Raw genomic sequence first — 18024 nt, 5'->3', positions numbered from 1 at the left:
ATTGGGTTCGAAACCTCAACGCATACCTCCCATCCCCCACCCCCATCCCCACGTGTAAACTGCCATTTAATCCAGGCAAGTTGTAATAAACGTACTCGGGACCCGTTTACCCGCCAGAGTGTTTTCAGCTGGAGTCCTGCAGGGGTAGGGATGGAAGCAAGGGCCGTCATTCACTGCTGCCCTGAGAACAAAGCATGCCTGACATTGCAGGGAGAGCCCCGGAAGCATTTCAAAGGCGTCTCTGCAACTAGACAACCTTTCAATCCATTTATCAAAGTGTCCGCGGTTCCTGTTTTAAGGTAGATGAAGCAATAATAAATTTGCCAAGAAAGTTAATCTGTGTCCAAAGCATTTTAGTAAATTAAAAGGGTTGCAGGAGGGCTGGCTGGATGTGGGCTATGTCCATTCTTGCCAACTCCCATTTGACTTGCTGTCTCCTTAATAAGTCCTCCTTGGTCCTGTGTTTTGGGACGGAATAATCAGGCGGTTAATCATTTTCTGGAAGCTGGGAACTGCACTTTAGCTAATTCAGTTCTCCTTAGCTTTCAGAAACCTAATTATTTAAAAAGGCATCCTGATCCATAGCCCACTTCCCAACCAAGAAAGCCTTCCCGACCTGCCATCTTTCTTCCTGGCACCCTGAAAGGCCCAGCACACTTTGCCCTAGTCAGCCTTTCTTTAACCTGTGCCTCCCTTCTGTTTGGGGGAGGGGGTGCCATTCTGGTCACTTCTGCGTGTTTCTTTCTCACAGACACTAAAAACACGAACAAGCAATTGACGAGAACTAGGCTTTTATGCGTCATGGATAGATTTTGTTATTTTTATTTAATTGTCAGCCCAAATGGTGGCTCTTGTCTCTCTGGAGGATCGGGCCCAGCAATAGCTCTGTGCTCAGACATCATACTGAGATAAACACACTCTTAGGAAAGCTCACAAAGGCCCTGCCATAATTGTGAAGGGATGGTTACCGAAAATGAAGCACCCAGCCCCGAGCCCTCCTCCACGCCCCATCAGCAACACCATTAAATCTGTCAGTTTGTCAGTCCACTGGAGGTATTTATGAAATCAATATACAATCCCGCAGATGCGTGGCAGTGGCATTGTTAGCCATAGTAGAGAGGATTCAGTAGAAAATAAAATTAATAAAATTTACAAGCGGATTGTCATGGGGAGCAGATAAATTCCCTGTCTGCTGTTTTACACCGTCTGGACAGGGCAAATACAGTGACCAGGAGACAGGAAAGAAAACTGTTCCTCTGCTGGGTTCTCTAAAGTCAAAAGAAAGCTGGACACACGTACAGGAAGGATGTGGGACCAGAAAAACCAAAGCAGCTGTTCCACCCAAATACAGGCTTTTCCCTGAGGGCTTGCCTATGAGAACGGGCTCCCCTTAGTACACCATCTCGCTCTGTTTAAGTACTATGCTCCTCTCTTCACCGCCCCCCACTATCAGGCAGAACTTCTGCACATCCGTGCTTCCCCAGAATGTTTCAGTGTACGTCCCGTTCAAAATAGGTTAACGCCCTTTCTGGACTAGGTGCCACCTCTTCCGGCTTCCAGCAGGGGTTAAAGCTGCCAGTTCTAAACCTTCTTTCTATTTGATTTCTTCCCTCCTTTTCCCTGATTTTTCTCATTTATCAGCCTTGTGGCCAGGCCTGCTCTCCCTAGCAGCCAACGATAACTGCAAAAGCTGAGAGGTTATTAAACAAGGAGCTCATGGTCCGCAGACCGACAGGCCTCGGCAGGGAAGACTGGGCCCATTGTGGCTGCGGGAGCCTCCACGGCCGCCCAGATGCCCGGTGGAAATTGCATTAGTCGGATGACAGGACCTGGGCCCCCTCTCTGGAGGCTGATGGAGAGCAGCCGAGTGGCCTGGGTGACACCGCCTGACCTCTGGCTGTCATCGTGGGCTTTTGTTCAGTGCCCCGACTCCAGGCTGGAGCCCTGCTCATTGAATCAGGCCTGGCTGGGGGAGCCTGCACCAGCGCTCATTATGCACCAGAATTTACTTACGTTGGTGGTAGAAAGGGGAAACTGAATTTGAGATGGGGAAGCACCCTGCTAGGCAGCCCCAGAGGTGTCTGGGGCTTGCAGGGACACCCTACCCCAACAGTAAGCCTTGGAGCCGAAAAGTAGCCAAAGCGAGCCCGGCTCTCCTGAAGTTCAGCCAGCTGCTCAAAGCGTGTGTCATTTAACGGCAGGTGACAGAAGGGAAAAAAAAATGGATGATGTCTCTCTCCTGCTGTCTTATTTCCCCTCCTCCCTTTCTGCAAAGCGTCCCTGTAGAGTGCCCGAGTTTCCGTACGTAGACCGTGGCAGTCTCCCATCTACTTCCATATATGTTTGAAGTCCTCTGTAGCCTCTGAGGAGGTGGTGTCAAAACCCAGCCTGTGAGCATCCATCCATCACAAATCTCTCTGCAGGTGAACTCGGCAAAGATGAGCTTAACCTGCGGCACAAGCTCTTGGTTCAGGATCGTGTGCAGAGCGAGTTCCCGAGACGTGTCCCCAAGGGTGGGGATGGAGAAATTTGTCCTGGGGTTTCCGTTTTTTAAAAAAAATTATTTTCCCATTTTGCATGATGTGTGTGCGTGCACGTGTGTGTGTGTACGCGCACGTGTGTGCACATGCTGTGGCACATATGTGAAGGTCAGAGGGCAGCTTGTAGGAGTTAGTTCATTTCTCCTTTTCTGTGTGTTCCAGAGATGAAATTCAGGTTGTTGGAGCTGGTAGCAAGGTCCTTACCTGCTAAGCCATCTTGCCCGTCTCATGTTTCTTTATGTGACAGAAGTGGAACCTTCACCCACTGAACAATCCCAGTCATACAATGCACCATTTAATTAGATACCATGCTGCCATTAAAAATGTTGGCATTGATGCACTTGGTAGAGACATAGACAGATGTTCTCAATATAGCGTGTGAAAAATGGTTTAGAATAGACCTTATATTAGGTCATGTCAATAAAATGTATATGCTCTCTGCATAATTGTTAGCAGTGTTTATGGTCTGTGGTTGAATTTTTTCCCCTCGTTATTGGGGGTGGGGTTCTTTTCAAACTACCAGGCATGTATATTTGTGTATATGTGTATATACTTTTCATATCTGAAAAGAAGCACAGAGGGGCGGCAGTCGGACAGTCCCATCTTCACCCATGCGTCCCCTTCCCACTGTCCTCCTTGAAGATGCTCCCGCAGCGTGTGGTGGCACAGAAATAGCCTTGCCGCTTGCAGTGTTTGGCGGAGCTGCCTCAGGCGCCTGGGGCTCAATGGGTCTTTACGGATTGATTGCTCGCTGAGAACCAAGCAGGCTTGAGGTCTGAATGAAAACAAATGCACGTGTTTGGTCTAGCAAAAAATTAAAAAACGAAACCAGAGAACAAAACAATCCAAATAGGCCTGCAGGGAAGGGAAGGAAACCGAGGTTCTAGAAGACACTTAAATCCTCGGAGAAGATTTGGGTTGGAGCCAGCCACACACCACACTCCGCACATCCACTTCAAAGTAGCCAGTGTGTTGGCATTCCTCAGTGAAGAATGAGGGGCGAGACCCCCATTTTGGATGGACTGTGTGGAGGTGCATAAGAGGTCCTCTTTCCCTATCAGAAAACCCAGTGACCAGGCTCAGTTCCAATCCCAAATGCTAAGAGCAGGGAACTTGGGCAAAAGAACGTCCTGAGAAATGGGGGATTGAGTGGTGTTGACCTTGAGTCGGGAGGAATGTCTTGCTGGGGAGGGAGTAAGGGTCTTCTCTTTTCTCTGGGAAGTGCCAAAACTGAATGGGGTGTGGTGTGTGTAACAAATAACCCGGAGTCTTGGCTGTGGCCTGGAGGTGTGAGACCACCCACAGTGCGGGTCCCCCCCCCCCACACACACACACAGGCAAGCTGCTCCCAGCCTAGTAACCTTTTTCTGCTAATGTCCTCACTTGCAGAACAATGTACAGGCTTGTAACAGCCAAGGGCCTGAGAATAAACAGCCCCTCAAACACTTCTGGTGGGCAGCACCAGCAGCCTTCAAGGGTTTTGTTATCGTAATGAGATGCAGAGAATGCGGTCTCCGGCTAACTGGTTTGCCTCTTCTCTTCTTGTTTAGAGATCTGAGCGAGAACCAGATCCAGGGCATCCCGAGGAAGGCGTTCCGCGGCATCACAGACGTGAAGAACCTGTAAGTGCTGTGTTTGTGGCTTTGGCGCAGATAGAGCTCACTGGGCTCTCTGGCCAACGTGGGAGTAAGGAACAAGAGGGCACATCAGCTGGCTTGGAAGGTGGCGAGCGTCACAAAGCCCTGTTTGTTCTTCCTCTGTCAGAGCCTGAGTGCACCCAAACAGTGTGACTGTGCCGCCAGCTAGCTTCTCCCAGGGCCCTCTGTGGCATGAGAGTCTGGTACAGGTGTTATATGCAATTAGGAAAATGGAAGGGAGGGAGGGAGAGAAAGAAGGAAAAGTCTCATTCATAGTATTCACCAAATTCAAGCACTGATGATGATGATGATGATGATGATGATGATGATGATGATAGCGACGGTGGTGATGATGGTGATAACGTCACTGTTATAAATGGGCTGGTCTCCAACCCCTTATGAAATAGCATTAGAACTTGTGTCCCAGGACCTTGGGGATATGAGTCCAAGTCCATTCCCACTGCACTGGACTTTCATCTGTTTGCTCTTCACATTCTATTTTAACATCACTATTGATTGACAAGATGTCAAGAAATCATAGGCAGGTCCCTGTACCAGTTCCCTAGCAGTAACATTCTACGTCACCCTAGTCCTCTAGCAACACCGGGAAGTTGACTTCAGTGTAGTTTGTGGACCTGAGCCTTCAGACGTTAATTTCCCTTGCACAGAACAAGAGCAAGTGTGAACAGCTCTGCACAGTTTTTACTATGGTCACACCCACACACGGTCACCATAGTTAGAAGCAGACTTGTTCCAATGCTCCGTATTTGCACTGGCCTAATAAGTGTGATCCTTTCCCATGCGATGGCCACAGTTCCTGGGCCCCTGCCTTCAGAAGGTGTGTGCTTTCTGAGTCTCCACCCACAAAGCTATTCCTCGGGTTCAAAGTAGTTTTGGAGGCAGTCACAGAGACACCGCCTGAGTGGGCTGAGCAAGCCTGTCTGCCTACCAGTCTCCTTGATTAGCTTCAATTCCGTTTCATGCGGTCTTGTAAGAGACTCAAAGGGGAGGGGAAAAAATCTACAGCTGTCACTTTCCCCTGTAACAAATGGTGGGTTTTACTTTGCTAACAAAGCCGGGGAGCTGGTGATGGCTTCCAGATGCAGGCCGTCTGCCTCCCCCACCCCTCACCCTGGGGAAACCCTGCGAAACCTTTGGTGTTTAACATTCCGAGCACACAGAGGGCACGGACATCTTTGAAAGGTGAGGGACTGGGAGGTAGAGGTGACTTTGCGGGGCCTCTGGGACAAGGAGGCTTCCTGCTCCTTCCTCTGGGAACAGGAAAGAGGGAGACAGACAGCACAGGTGCGGCCCGAGCATGTGAAGGCCTCTGTAGACAGGTGTGGGCCTTACAGAAGACAGAGCTTCTGGGATGGAGGTGGCAGGAGGCAGCAGAGCCCTGTGTCTTACCCAGGGGTGGCACCTTCAGCTTTTCTAGCATTTTGTTTCTTGGATTCTAGAAACTTAGGACTGCCATGAATTCAGACCAACACATTGTCTTAATTAATATCCCAGGATGTCAGGACAAGCGAAAAACAGAGGTAGAGAGAGAAAGAGAGAGAGAGAGAGAGAGAAACTATTAACCTGATGTCTACCAGCTTCCTGATGACTGAGCCCCAAGTTAACATTTTTCCATCTACAGAATGATCTGTGTGGGCCCGCGGTGGTTATTTCACATGGATCAGTTAGCAGACATACCGTAGTCATGTATAAACAGGGCTGTGTGGCTGTCAGCTGCATTTCTCATCCTCAGGAAAGTAATCCAGTCCCACAGTGGTTCCTAGTAGAGGAGTTGGGGGAACTTTAACTTCCCCTTGGAATATCTGTAACCGTGCAAAGGCCTCCGGAGTAAAAGCTTCCAAATTCCCAAGTCAGCCCAGCAACGCTGCCGCTGCGGGCCTGTCTCTAGACAGAGCATATGCAAATACAGAACCAAACCAGTGTTCTTTATCTGAAAAGGCTTGAGGCCAAAAGTGTTCAGAGTTTCAGGTTTTGTGGGTTTTGAAATGTTTATATAAGAGACACTGTAGATGCAGGACACAAATCTAAACACAGAATTCATTTGTGTTTCATATGTATCCTTCATGCACTGCCTGAAGGCCATTTACATACAGTAGGTGGGTTTTTTAAAAAAATAAAATTACAAAATGGTGCATAAAACTGTTTTTTAGTATGTAATTTTCGTGTGTAGTGTTCCAAGGACACACAGAAAAGTTCTGTACCTGGCTAGAAGATTCAGGTCCTGAACACAGGTCTTCTCCTCTCGTTGGGGTACATTCCTTACCTCCCTGCAGTCCTGGGAGGGGAACACACTCAAGGAAGAGTTCTTAAAAAGAAAGAAAATCAAACTAACGGCAGGTGGAGTTCTTTAGTCTCCTGTTCCGTGAGCAGTGTGCATATGGGGTGAAACCTCTAAGGGCCCAGAAGTGTAATTCCTGTTCTCGTGGTTTACTGTGTGACCGGGGACAAGAAAGATGCTCACTGAAGAGGATGCTAAGTAAAATGCTGATAACACAAAAATTTGCAAATGAGTGTCTGACACGAGCGAGGGGCCGGAGGAGGAGGAAAATAGCCTTAAGGCAATACAGCCTAGAGGTTAGGAGCATGGCTTGGCTGTCTGATCGAATTACATATTAATTCCATCTGTTTGGGTCCTGGATCTGTGACCTTTGGTAAATGCCTTGACACCTCTGAGCATGGGTTTCTGCTTCTGTTACATGATGCTAATAATTGGTCTTACTTCATAAGGATTTTGTGAAGGTTAATAAAATAATGCATATGAGTCGCTCTGTGCAGTGCGTAGCACAAGATGGCGTTTCCAGCCTTCTGCCTGCTGCCGCCGCTGCATTCCTTCATGGTTGTCATAGCGGCGCAGGCTGTATTTGCCTGCTTTCAGGTCCAGAGTCTTACAGCCAGGTAGAGCACTCCTAATCAGAACCTTTCTGTCTAAGTGACGCTTAGAAATCAGAGTAAAATGGGCAGGCAGGGCAAACAAAGTGTAGGGCAAAATTGGATAAGGGGGTGTGTCCAGGGGCAGATACAGAGATGTCTTCTGAGACTTTGTATCCTGAAAAGAAACAATGGAAGAAGGAAATGCTGGGCCAAGTAATGAAGTTCTCTCTGGTTCAAGGAGATAAGGGCTGGAGCTTGGGAGGGAAGTAGAGAGATTAGGAACCCAAAGAAGGATCCAGTAGGGACCACACCAATAGAACTTAAGTGTTTGGTGCGTCCTTGGAGGCTGGGGAAAGAAGTGTGAGTTGAGGAGATCCAGGCTCAGACAATACAGTGACAGCCAATTCTCGTAGTCACTCCTCCAGGCATATGTCAACAGGATAAAATGTGAGCTCCTGATGAATGCCGTTTGGGGGCAAGCGGCGGAGAGTCATGCGTGTGGGCCTGTGAACTCCATCTTCTCAGGGCTTCTGTTTCACCGAGACTGAAAATTCAGGTGGCGGATCTTGGAGGATCACGACTTGGGTTGTCACCGTATGGGGGTGTGCAGATATCCTGTCTCCCATGAACAGTGCTAACAGCCCCTCACCTGTTCGCTAGAAAGTGGGGGAGTCTGACATCCTGTTTATTTGGCAAAGCCACACTGCCTCTCTGGACTTTCTTGATTCCAGTATGAGGGAGGTAGAGCAAAGGATCCTATAATCCCAAGAGAAATGCCACGTGGGTAATCGGAGGTACAGGACGGGAGCTGACAGCGCACCATGGGTTGGCATCTGGGCAGAGGTGGTAATGAAGTAGAGCATTTAATTATTCATCTGGGGGCAGAGGGAGCACCTCAGTGGCAGAGTACATGATTCGCATGTGCAAGGCCTAGGCTCCGTTCCCATCACCACTCTGAGGAGGAGGAAGGGAAGCAAGCATGGATCCGTGGCTATAGGAAACACTCTTCAGAAGTGAAGTTTGCAGAAGACCTGTTAAAGTAGCTCTTCTACTACACCCAGATCACCTACATTGGCTTGTTGACCTTGTGAATCATGACTAGCCAAGTTTCAGGCTCATTGACTAGCGGCCTTGGCTTCAGTCTGTGTAAGAGCAAGCTCTAAACCCTCCGCACCATGCTGCGTATCTTAGGAAACACACTGCGGTGGATCTATGATCTTGTGTAACATGACCCGAAGACGAACCTACTGGAGTGTGATGCAAATGATATGGGAAATGACAACTGACTGAACCTCTCTGTGTCACTTTATGCTGCAATATGAGAAGATTTTTTTAAAAAAAAAAGTCAAAGACTGGCTGGGGTTTTTGAAAAAGAAAGTTCTGTAATGTTGAAATGAATTCACTTTGCTGACCCTCGTTTGCCTTTCAAAATGGGGGGGGGGGGAAACTTGTGACAACCCCATTTTCCAGATGATAAAACTAACTTCCCGCCAGTGTGTGTGTGATTCGGTAACAGCTGGCAGACAATATTAAGGCTAAGACTTTGCCGCCAGACTACACAGTTATACTCTGGCTATCCATCCTTGAACTCCAGCCAGGCTCTTGGATTTACCCTTGTTCCTCCCCTTGCAGACATCCCAGCATCAGAAAGAATGCAGGGTAGCCAAATAAGCCACTCCGGAGGGCACCCGGGCAAGGAGGAAAGCATGCGACTTCCGTGGGTCTCAGAACAAAGGCGGCAGTGTTTGAACCCTATGGGACTGGGGAGCAACTGGCATGCTGCTCATGCTGAGGGACTTGGTACCCTGCCCCCTCCCCCACCAACAGAGGGAAGCCCCTAACCTGGTCCTCTAGAGAAGACAGTCGTTAGTCAGGGACTCCACCCCATACATTCAGTGCATGCTGCATATACTGTCTAGTCCCATTTTCCGCAGGGTGTCTGGAAGGATAGGAGCAGCTAAACTGGGGGTGGGGGTGGGGGACCCAGACAGTTGCTCAAACTAACTGATCTGGAAGAAATCCCAAGGAGAAAGCCACCTGCGTGCTGTCCTTCACGGGGCCGGTATTAAATACCTACTACCTGCAAGCACTGTGCCGGGCTCTAAATAAAGATGCAGCAAGAAAGCAAAAGAAATCAGGAAGACACAGAGCCAAGGTAGAGAGAGACAGACTGGGGACTGAGATGACAAGCCACTACCCAGTGGTGAGAAGAACCAGCACCCCCCCCCCCGACAAATTGTCTTAAAAAGAAACGTCCCCTGGCCCCATCTTTCTCAGCAGTCCTGTTTTCCTATGTTTTTCAGTTTCTATTTGCGAGGACTCTGTAGGACACGCATTCCAGAAGGGAAAATCAATAGCCCTGTCTCTGCCAGCTCGCAGAATTTGGAATTGACGGCTTGAAAACAAAGCCAAGCAGGCAGTCTTTGTGTTCTCTAGTTAGACCGTGCTACAGCACAGCCTCCACCAGAGATTAATGAGAGCTGTCTCCGCCCCACAAGAGGGAGAGGGAGGAGCAGGGAGTGACACTAGCCCCCATTCCTTGCTGGCATCCGTGTTGGCAGATCATTCTGTCACTGTACCTGGGCCAGCACCGGTATTCCTGATCACCCCCAACCCAAAGCTCCATGTGATCTACGTCCCTCGACTTACTTCACACAGCCCTCCCTGGCCATTTCCAACCCTTGGTCACCACGGTAGCATCCCTACCTCTGGACCAATTGCACAGGATGCTGTGTTCTGGGACTCTTACACACCCACTCCTGATCCTTTGGGTCCAGCCCAAAGCTGCTTTCCCCAGACCCATCTGAGGCAGTTCCCCACCCTACCGCCCTCCACGTCTATCCCATTACCCAGCATGTTTCTTCAGAGCACCTATCAACCCCTGAAATGACCTTGCTCATTTGTCAACGTGTTCCTGCACGTCTCACAGAACCAGCCTGTATAGACACATTCTGCCTGTCTCCATCACCAAGATGTTCACAGTGGCCCGGTGGTCCATGGCAGAGGGTAAAGTTGGTCGAAAACCATCAAAGGCACAAACAGGTTTATTGTCCCACTAGTAGTACCTGTGGATAGATATTACCTCCCAGAGTCCATGCACTAGTGTTCCAGTGGTGAATACAAAACTGATGTTACAAGAGGAATAAGACCATCCTTGTACTTAAAGAGTCCTCAGCTTAACATGAGGACGGACTTAGGGACTAGCATGTGTGGGACACAACCAAGGGCTCTGTCACAGTCAGCTTCAGTTGCCCTCTCAATGTATCTGTGACAAGGGAAACCTCAACTGAGGAATTTCCTCCCTTGAGTTGGCAGATAGGCATGTCTGTGGGCCATTTGCTATAGGTGGGTCCAGCCCACTATGGGTGGCGCCATCCCTAGCCAGCTGTGTCCTGGCTGTATAAGAGATAGCTGTATGTTAGCCTGGAAACGTGCTAGTGAGCAGCTTTTCCTCAAGGCTCCTGCCTCTGTCCATTCCTTAATCCCTGCTTTGGCTTCCCTCAGTGATGTACTCTGTAAACCAGATACACCCTTCCCTTCTCAAGTTGGCTTGGGTCAGTTTTGTTGTTATTGTTGTTGTTGTTGTTGTTGTGTTTTTAGCACAGCAACACAAACTCTGACAGGTTTCACCGGGCATAAGGGAAAAGATGTGGAGAGGCAGGAAAGCAGACGGATTCTGTCCCCACTCCAGAAGTGGCATGTGTTCGGCTTTGAAGGATGAGTACGTGTTCACTCAAGACCAGGGTAGTCCCAACAGAAGGAACAAGGTGTGAAAAAATCACCGAGCACACAGCAGGGTGTGGGAGAATCCATGCTTGTCAGAGAGGTGCTCCTGGCGCACTCCCAGCAAGAAAGGAAATAAGGAGGTGAGGTTAGAGCAGGTAGCTGGGGGAGGGACTTGAACACCGGAAGCCAAACTGATGAGGGTTTTAAGAGAAGGTGCCTTTGTGAGATTGTCACAGAAGAAGACTGGCTCTGGAGTCAGTGCGGAGGGCAAATTTTTCCAGAAGGAAGCAAGGCTTGAGTGGCCAGTACAGAGATTTAGACAGTGATCCAGAAGTCGTGGGCACCTGGTGGGGAAAGCGGGCGTGGGGGCTCCCGGGGTTGACTTCAAGTGGAAGCTGAGGTGGACTTTGTGCAAGTCACCTCCACAGATGCTGACCTGTGGGAACAATGCCTGTCCCTCCGGGGAGAGGGGGCTTTGTCTGAAGAGGGATTTGAAATTTACTGTGAAGGACAAGGTAGTACTTCCCAAAGACCCAAAGAATGGATCATCAGCTTTTTCTGCTGTGTTCCTGGCGAGTGTGCTGGCTTCAGATCTGCTGCAGGAGTTCACCTTCCTGTCCTCCCTCCTTCTCTTCCTCCCTCCCTCCCTCCATCCATCCTTTCTTCCATCCCTCCTTCCCTCCCTCCTTCCCTTTTTTCCTCCTTCCATCCTTCTGTCCCTCCCTTCCTCTTTCCCTTTCTCCCTCCTTCTGTCCCTCCCTCCCTTCTTCCTTCCTTTTTCTGTCTATTCTTTTGCCTTTCTTTATTCCCTCCTTCCTTCCAGCTGTCCTTCCTTCCCCTTCTCTCTTCCTTTCTCTCGTCCATTTTTTTTTCCATCCATCTGTTGCAATCCTCACTGTGCCCTTCCTCTTGCTAGGCTCTGTCCAGGCTCAAAGTCAGTCCTAAAAATTAAATAGTGTTTTGTCCCTGCTCTGTAGTGTTTCTGTCTATGATGGGAGATGGCGGCACAAACAGCAGGTCAATGTGATAGGTGCCCCTAGCACCTCCTATGTCTGTCCTGTGCCCAGCAGCGTGAGCGGCCCTTAAACACTGGCTGATAATAGAAGAAATAGTTAATTAGACTCAATCAGTCTGGAAAACACGTGGTCCCACATTTCCCGCAGGCAATGGTGGTCAGTGCCCCCCAAACTCTGTGTGGAAGTTGCATGAAGTCACAGCACAGCTTTGTGTACTTTATTGGCATCCTCTATTGGCCTCTGTGTTTCCTCTTCTTTTCCTCCTCCTCCTCCTCCTCCTCCTCCTCCTCCTCCTCCTCCTCCTCCTCCTCCTCCTCCTCCTCTTCTCCTTCCTTCTTCCTCCTCCTCCTTTTCTCATATATTGCATGCTGATCACAATTACCTCTGCCTTCCCTCCTCACACCTCTGCTCTTACCCATATCCACTCCCCCTCCATCTTCCCTTGGAAATGAGCAGGCCTCCGAGGTACATTACTCTGCGTTTCTACAAACATCCTGTCTGAAGTTACGATTGTGTACATGACCATCCTCCCGTGGTCTGCATGACGTATAAAGCAAAGATCAAGTCTGACTTCCTGAGGTGGGTCTTTGCTCGCACATAGTAGGTGCACAACAAACAGTGACTTCTGGTTGAAAGAATGACTTTCAGCAGAGCCTCTCCTGTAAGGAGAACAGCCCTTCCTGAAAAAGCATGATTGTGTCTTAGAAGCAAAGAATCAAACCAAGGCAGCGAGAATAAGCCCAGAGAAGCCTTTGTGGTTTTCAGGATAATGGAGACCATTATTCTTGATCCAGCATTAAAATTTATTATCCAGGACAATTTTTCTGTGGGCCAAGTTTTTTTTTTAAATAAAAAAAAAAGTCACAGATATTTAACCCCCTTAAGCTCAAAGTCCACAGGAAGTAGGGGTTTTAAACAAAGATCCAGGTCCCCCCACCTCTCCACCTTGCCAAGGAAGCATGGGGCCTGCAGGGGTCTTAGGAGAATTTTGCTGTTGGACTGAGCCCCAGCCTGGAGGTTTTTGGATTGAATGTGAAATGAAAAGGACTTAAGAAGAGATGAGTATTCCTGTGGACCTCACACTCAGTGTCTGGTAACTCGGATCCCTAGTCTTGTTGGTGTGAATTGAGTATACTGATTAAAAAGAGCATCTTTAGAGCAAAAAAAATATTTTTTTTCCAATTCTAGATTTTTCTTGCTATTCGTGTACTTTAGGCAAGTTTATTAACCATTCTGAGCATTTGTCTTCTGCTGTGTAAAACATTTTAAAAGAACTAGTGCAGAGTCAAGCCAGGAGGCTGTACACCTCTCCTTTGTGAAATCCCGTACGGTCTATACAGCATCTTTGCATCGTCTTGTTCAGTTGTTGTCACAGCCTGACAAATGGGAACCTGGTTTTCCTTTAGACAGAAATGGAAATGGGCCCTGAGAGCTGTTTCCCGGCAAGAGAGCTGGTCCTGGCAAGACTCGAAAAGGCTCCCAGGATAGTGTGGGCACGGTTAATGCAGGACTGGAAAAGCTCTCAGTCCAATGGCACGGATGGAGTCAGTCTTGAAAGAAACACTGGATCCCAGTCATCTGGAAAAACTATCTTTATTGTCATTTATTTATCATTTTATTAACTTATTAAGTAAATTAATAATTTGATATTTATTATTTTATTTATGATTTGTTTTATTAATATACTGTGTAATTCATATTTTATTCTTCCACTCACCCCTCATTCATTTTTATTATTTTTTATTTATATGTTTTTATTGTGGGGTTTTTTTGAGATAGGGCTTCTCTGTGGAGCCCTGGCTATCCTGAAACTCTCTCTGTAGACCAGACTAACCTTGAACTCAGAGATCCACCTGCCTCTACTTCCTGAGATCTGGTGTTAAACGCATGGGTGCCACCTCACCTGGTGGGGAGTATGTCATTCTTGAGGACACCCTCAGGTGTCTCTATAAAGACAGCTGACTATGTGAAGAATTTCCCAATCCTTGAATTCCTCACTGCCCCGAATGCACAAGGTGATTGCAGACTTGGTTACTAAGGTCACTGTTTTCTAGTGAGGCTCACTTGATGTTGTGAATCCCACTTCTGGGGATGTGGACAGATGTGTAGCAGCCATCAGTATCAGAGTGCATTCAATGCTCTGGAAACTCCCCATTTCTCCCACTCTTTCCATTACAGAACCCCAGAAATAGGTGCTTCTAAAGTTCCCTTAAAATCCTTTTCTGTTTTCACAGCCCTTCTATCTATCTATCTATCTATCTATCTATCTATCTATCTATCTATCTATCTATCCATAACTATTATATATGGTTATATATTACGTTTTCATGTGGTTAAAACAGGAGTCTTAGGAGCTGGAACATTTGCTCAGGCATAGAGCAGGTCCCTAGCATACACGGAGCCTGAGCATTCAGAGTGAATCACCAGGAGAGCCAGGACTAGACCCAGTTTGAGTGACTGACATTGAAATCTGTCTCTCAGTGATGACTAGTGATCTGAAGAACCTGCCAGGGCAGGGATGGGATTCCGTCTCCGCTGAGATGGGCAGATGGCAGATGAGAGCCATGCTTGCCTTCAAGCCCTGACTCTTGCAGCCATGTGATAAGCCTGTTATACAACTCTTTCTTTGCACCAGCTTCTAGGTGTTAACTGGAAATAATTTACACTCCTGGCTCTCTTATGGAGAATGATCAGTTTTTTTTCTGCCTTTAGCTCATTTTTAGAGAATTAAGTTAGCTCAGATTATTACATCTAATGGCGGGATAGTCCCTTCCCAGATGAATACGTACCAAAGAAAGTCATATCTACAGAGCTCTGACCCGAAGACAACCCTATCTTTAACAACAGTTTTTATCCCCTGCTCTCATTTCTTTCAGGGCACGTGTCTCTTCCAGACCTATGACTTGTGATGAGTCAGAGAAAGAGACAGCCTGTTTCCTCATCCACCCAGTCCTTTTTCCTGTCACCACTGTGACATAGAAAATGCTGGGCGGTGGGGGCACATACCTTTAATCCCAGCACTCAGGAAGCAGAGCAGGTAGCTCTCTGTGAGTTCAAGCCCAGGCTGGTGGTCTACAGAGTGAGTTCCAGGACACCCAGGGAAACATAGAGAAACCCTGTCTCAAAAAAAGGGGCGGGGGAGATGCTAAGAGAGCTGGGGAGTAATAAGCCTAGTGCACATTGTGGCAGAGTGAGTCATACACACACAAATACACACACACACACACACACACACACACACACACGCACACACACACACACACACACACACACACACACACACACACACACACACACACACACACACACACACACACACAAACTGTCCACATCCTGATCTCTGGGTAAATGAGGTTTTATATATGGGATTAAATTCAGCATCTTGAAATGAATATATATTATCCAGAATCGTTGATGTGGGCTCAGCGTAATGGGAAGGATCTTTCGATGAGAAAAGGCACGTTCCAGAAGAGAGAGAAAAGGTCAAATGCCCAGGATGGGGACAGTCTGGATCTTAGCCAGCCCCTTTCTGCAAGGATTGTCCCCAAGACCCTCCAGCAGGAACATGGTGCTGTCCACCCCTCGATGCTAGCCCACTGAACTTCACAGAGGAATTCTGAACTCCAGGACTGAGAAACTCAGGCTGTGTAAAGGTCCTGATACCAATGTTGTCCTTCACTTGCCATCGACCCTTTGCCTCAGTTTCCTTATCTGTTAAACTGAGGCATATGGCCAACAAATTTTGGTTTTAGCACTTCAAAGATCCACACATGACAGTCATTTTGCCTTGATTAGACATGAGAGGTCAACATGAGATTTTTGTTGAACAAAGAGTGTGGGGACAGGGTAAATCACAGATTTACAAACAGGCCTGTTCAGATGGTTAAGTCTGATGGTTTTTTTTTTTTTTTATCTTTCACCAGGGAGAGACAGGTTTTATCACTGAGTTAAACCAAGCAGCAAAGTTGCCAGGTAGTAGAAAAGAGAAATAGGTTGTCCCAGGTCTCTGGTCCCCTTGCTGGGCTTGTCTGTCACTCAGCTCCAGGGTTGAGGAAGAAGAAAGAGACAAGCTGAATGCTGATGAGCAGGTGACTTTTCTGGAAAGAACCAAGGGCTTCACTGTCTCAGGCACTAGTTAGAGATCTAAAGCCTAGTTAAGTTTAGCCCACTGGCCTGCCCCCACCTCACTTCCAGCATTAGCCCTGGACAAACGACTGCATCTTGGGAAAATGGCTGCTCCTTCACAGATCTGCCAAAGAAAACTTGGCCGGCCGGGATCAAACTGCTCTTGCTGAGTAAATGAAGGAGCTATGGCCTGTGCAGCCTCCCGCATGTCAGCTTTTAGAAACTGTGATCTGGGTGCAGACATTGCTCAGGGGGGCACATGATTCCCCTCCCTCCCTGGGAGCTGCTGTTTGGTAGCGGACTCTGGTAGCAAAAGCGACAAAACCCTATGCAAGGCCCTGCCATTCCAGAGTGAAGCCCCTTGGACCTGTAGCAAGTGTTCAGCCGTAAATGAATGTTGTGGGCCTGTTCGTTTCTATCCACAGCAAGCATTTGCGATTGTTAGCGGTCTCCTAGAACCAGTCTTCAGGCACAGGTGCCCAAACCTCAGTGACTTTTAACTGCAGATGGTGAGTCCTTCTGCCAAGGAAGCCACCTAGCCAAATCATTAAGTGCCAGTGGCTAAGATTTGGCGTACATGGCTCGCGGTTGGTTCAGTGGCACATCTAAGAAGCTGCATCTGATTAGCATTCTGTTTTGGAAGCTGCAATCTCTTTGTTCTCATAGAGAGGATATGTGTGGGGGTGGGGATGAAGTATTTGAGGTTCCTATGAAAGCTCATAACTTAACCCCGAATATTTCTCTCTCTGCCTACCCTCCACACAGAATCAACAAAGGCAACCTAAGAAAGGGCAGTTCAGGTCAAACAGAATTATTCGTCTTCTTGGTCAGTTATGAGATTGTGTAGAGCTCTGCTGATTCTTTTTCACATCCCCCCCAGTTAATCCCCATGACAACCTTGTGACCTTTCCCAGATGACAAGTGATAAACCTATAAGGCATAGAAAGCCAAGCGATGTGTCCAGAGCCACAAAATTGGCCCATCTGGGGTTTGAACTCAGAGCTTAAGTCTAGACTCTGTAACTGCAGCTGCTATGTGTAGTAGGAAGGCCGCTTGGTCATTCTGGCCTCTCAGTAGCTCAGACCCGAAATAACCACACAGAAACTGTATTGATTATATCACTGCTTGGCCTATTAGCTTTAGCTTCTTATTGTGTAGGGTTAAGCCAGCCCCCTTAGGGGGCGGGCTTGCCTCCGGCGAAGGTTTACTTATAAATCGGGCACAAGGCTCCCATGTGCCCCTTCCTGCTTCCTGTCCTCCGCTGAAACTGTGGTTCAGTGAGTCTAATTTCCCCCATTAAAGCTGTGTATATATTCTTTACAATCTGTCTGCATTGATTTACACCGCTACATTTGGCGCCCATCGTTGGGCAATCTAGCCCCACCCCGGCACAGGGGCGCAAGCTCGCCTTTGCGAGCAAGATTAGGCTACCTGAGCTCAGGAAGAGCGCTTTTAAGCGCTTAGCCCGCTAGCTAACACAGCACCCTCCTGGGTGCTGTTTTTTTAGTTCGTAACTCGTGACTCGGGTCCCAGTGCCTAGTCTGAGATACACTCCACACACGCCCATTCCACCCCGCCTGCTTGCCGGAGCAGTTAACCCCTCCCTGCCTGCCTTGGTGTTTGGAGCAGAACAAGGCGTTTGGAGCAGAACCTGAAGCTCAGGTCCCTGCGGTTTCAGCGTGCCTGTCTCCACAGGTAGCTCTGTGGCTTCTCCCTGACTCTGCCTCCTTTCTTCCAGCATTCAGTTTAGTTTTCCCAGCCTAACTAAGTTCTTCCTTGCTATAGGCCAAGCCAGTTTCTTTATTAGTCAATTGAATTCACAGCATACAGAGGGGAATCCCACTTCAGCTAAGCTACACTACTAATGAACTCAAGGCATTCAGACACTGTGGACTAAACCCCACTTCTAACAAAATTGTTTCTTTCTTGTGGAGTTTAAAAAAGCAGTAGGGCTGGGCATATAGCTCAGAGGTAGAGCAATGTCTTAGCACCCTTAAAACCCTGGATTTGATGCTCAGCGTGCACGTGTATATACACACACACACACCAATGGCTTTTCTTAAGAATATGAACTTCTAACTGCTTTCA

The 18024-nt window shown here is 48.1% G+C and overlaps 1 protein-coding gene across 1 annotated transcript in view; it reads left to right on the top strand.

Annotated features, from left to right (window-relative positions):
* Window positions 1-18024, top strand: part of Slit3 (slit guidance ligand 3) — a 589149-nt gene that overhangs the window by 381849 nt on the left and 189276 nt on the right. Inside the window, exon 5 of the mRNA XM_050138600.1 lies at window positions 4091-4162. Coding sequence (XP_049994557.1) covers window positions 4091-4162 — 72 coding nt within the window. The remainder of the gene's footprint in view (window positions 1-4090; window positions 4163-18024) is intronic.

This window comes from Alexandromys fortis, unplaced genomic scaffold, assembly GCF_014885135.2.
Source record: "Alexandromys fortis isolate MF-2015 unplaced genomic scaffold, M_Fortis_MF-2015_v1.1 scaffold_11, whole genome shotgun sequence".
Classification (NCBI taxonomy): Eukaryota; Metazoa; Chordata; class Mammalia; order Rodentia; family Cricetidae; genus Alexandromys; species Alexandromys fortis.
This window is presented reverse-complemented; position numbering and strand designations above follow the sequence as displayed.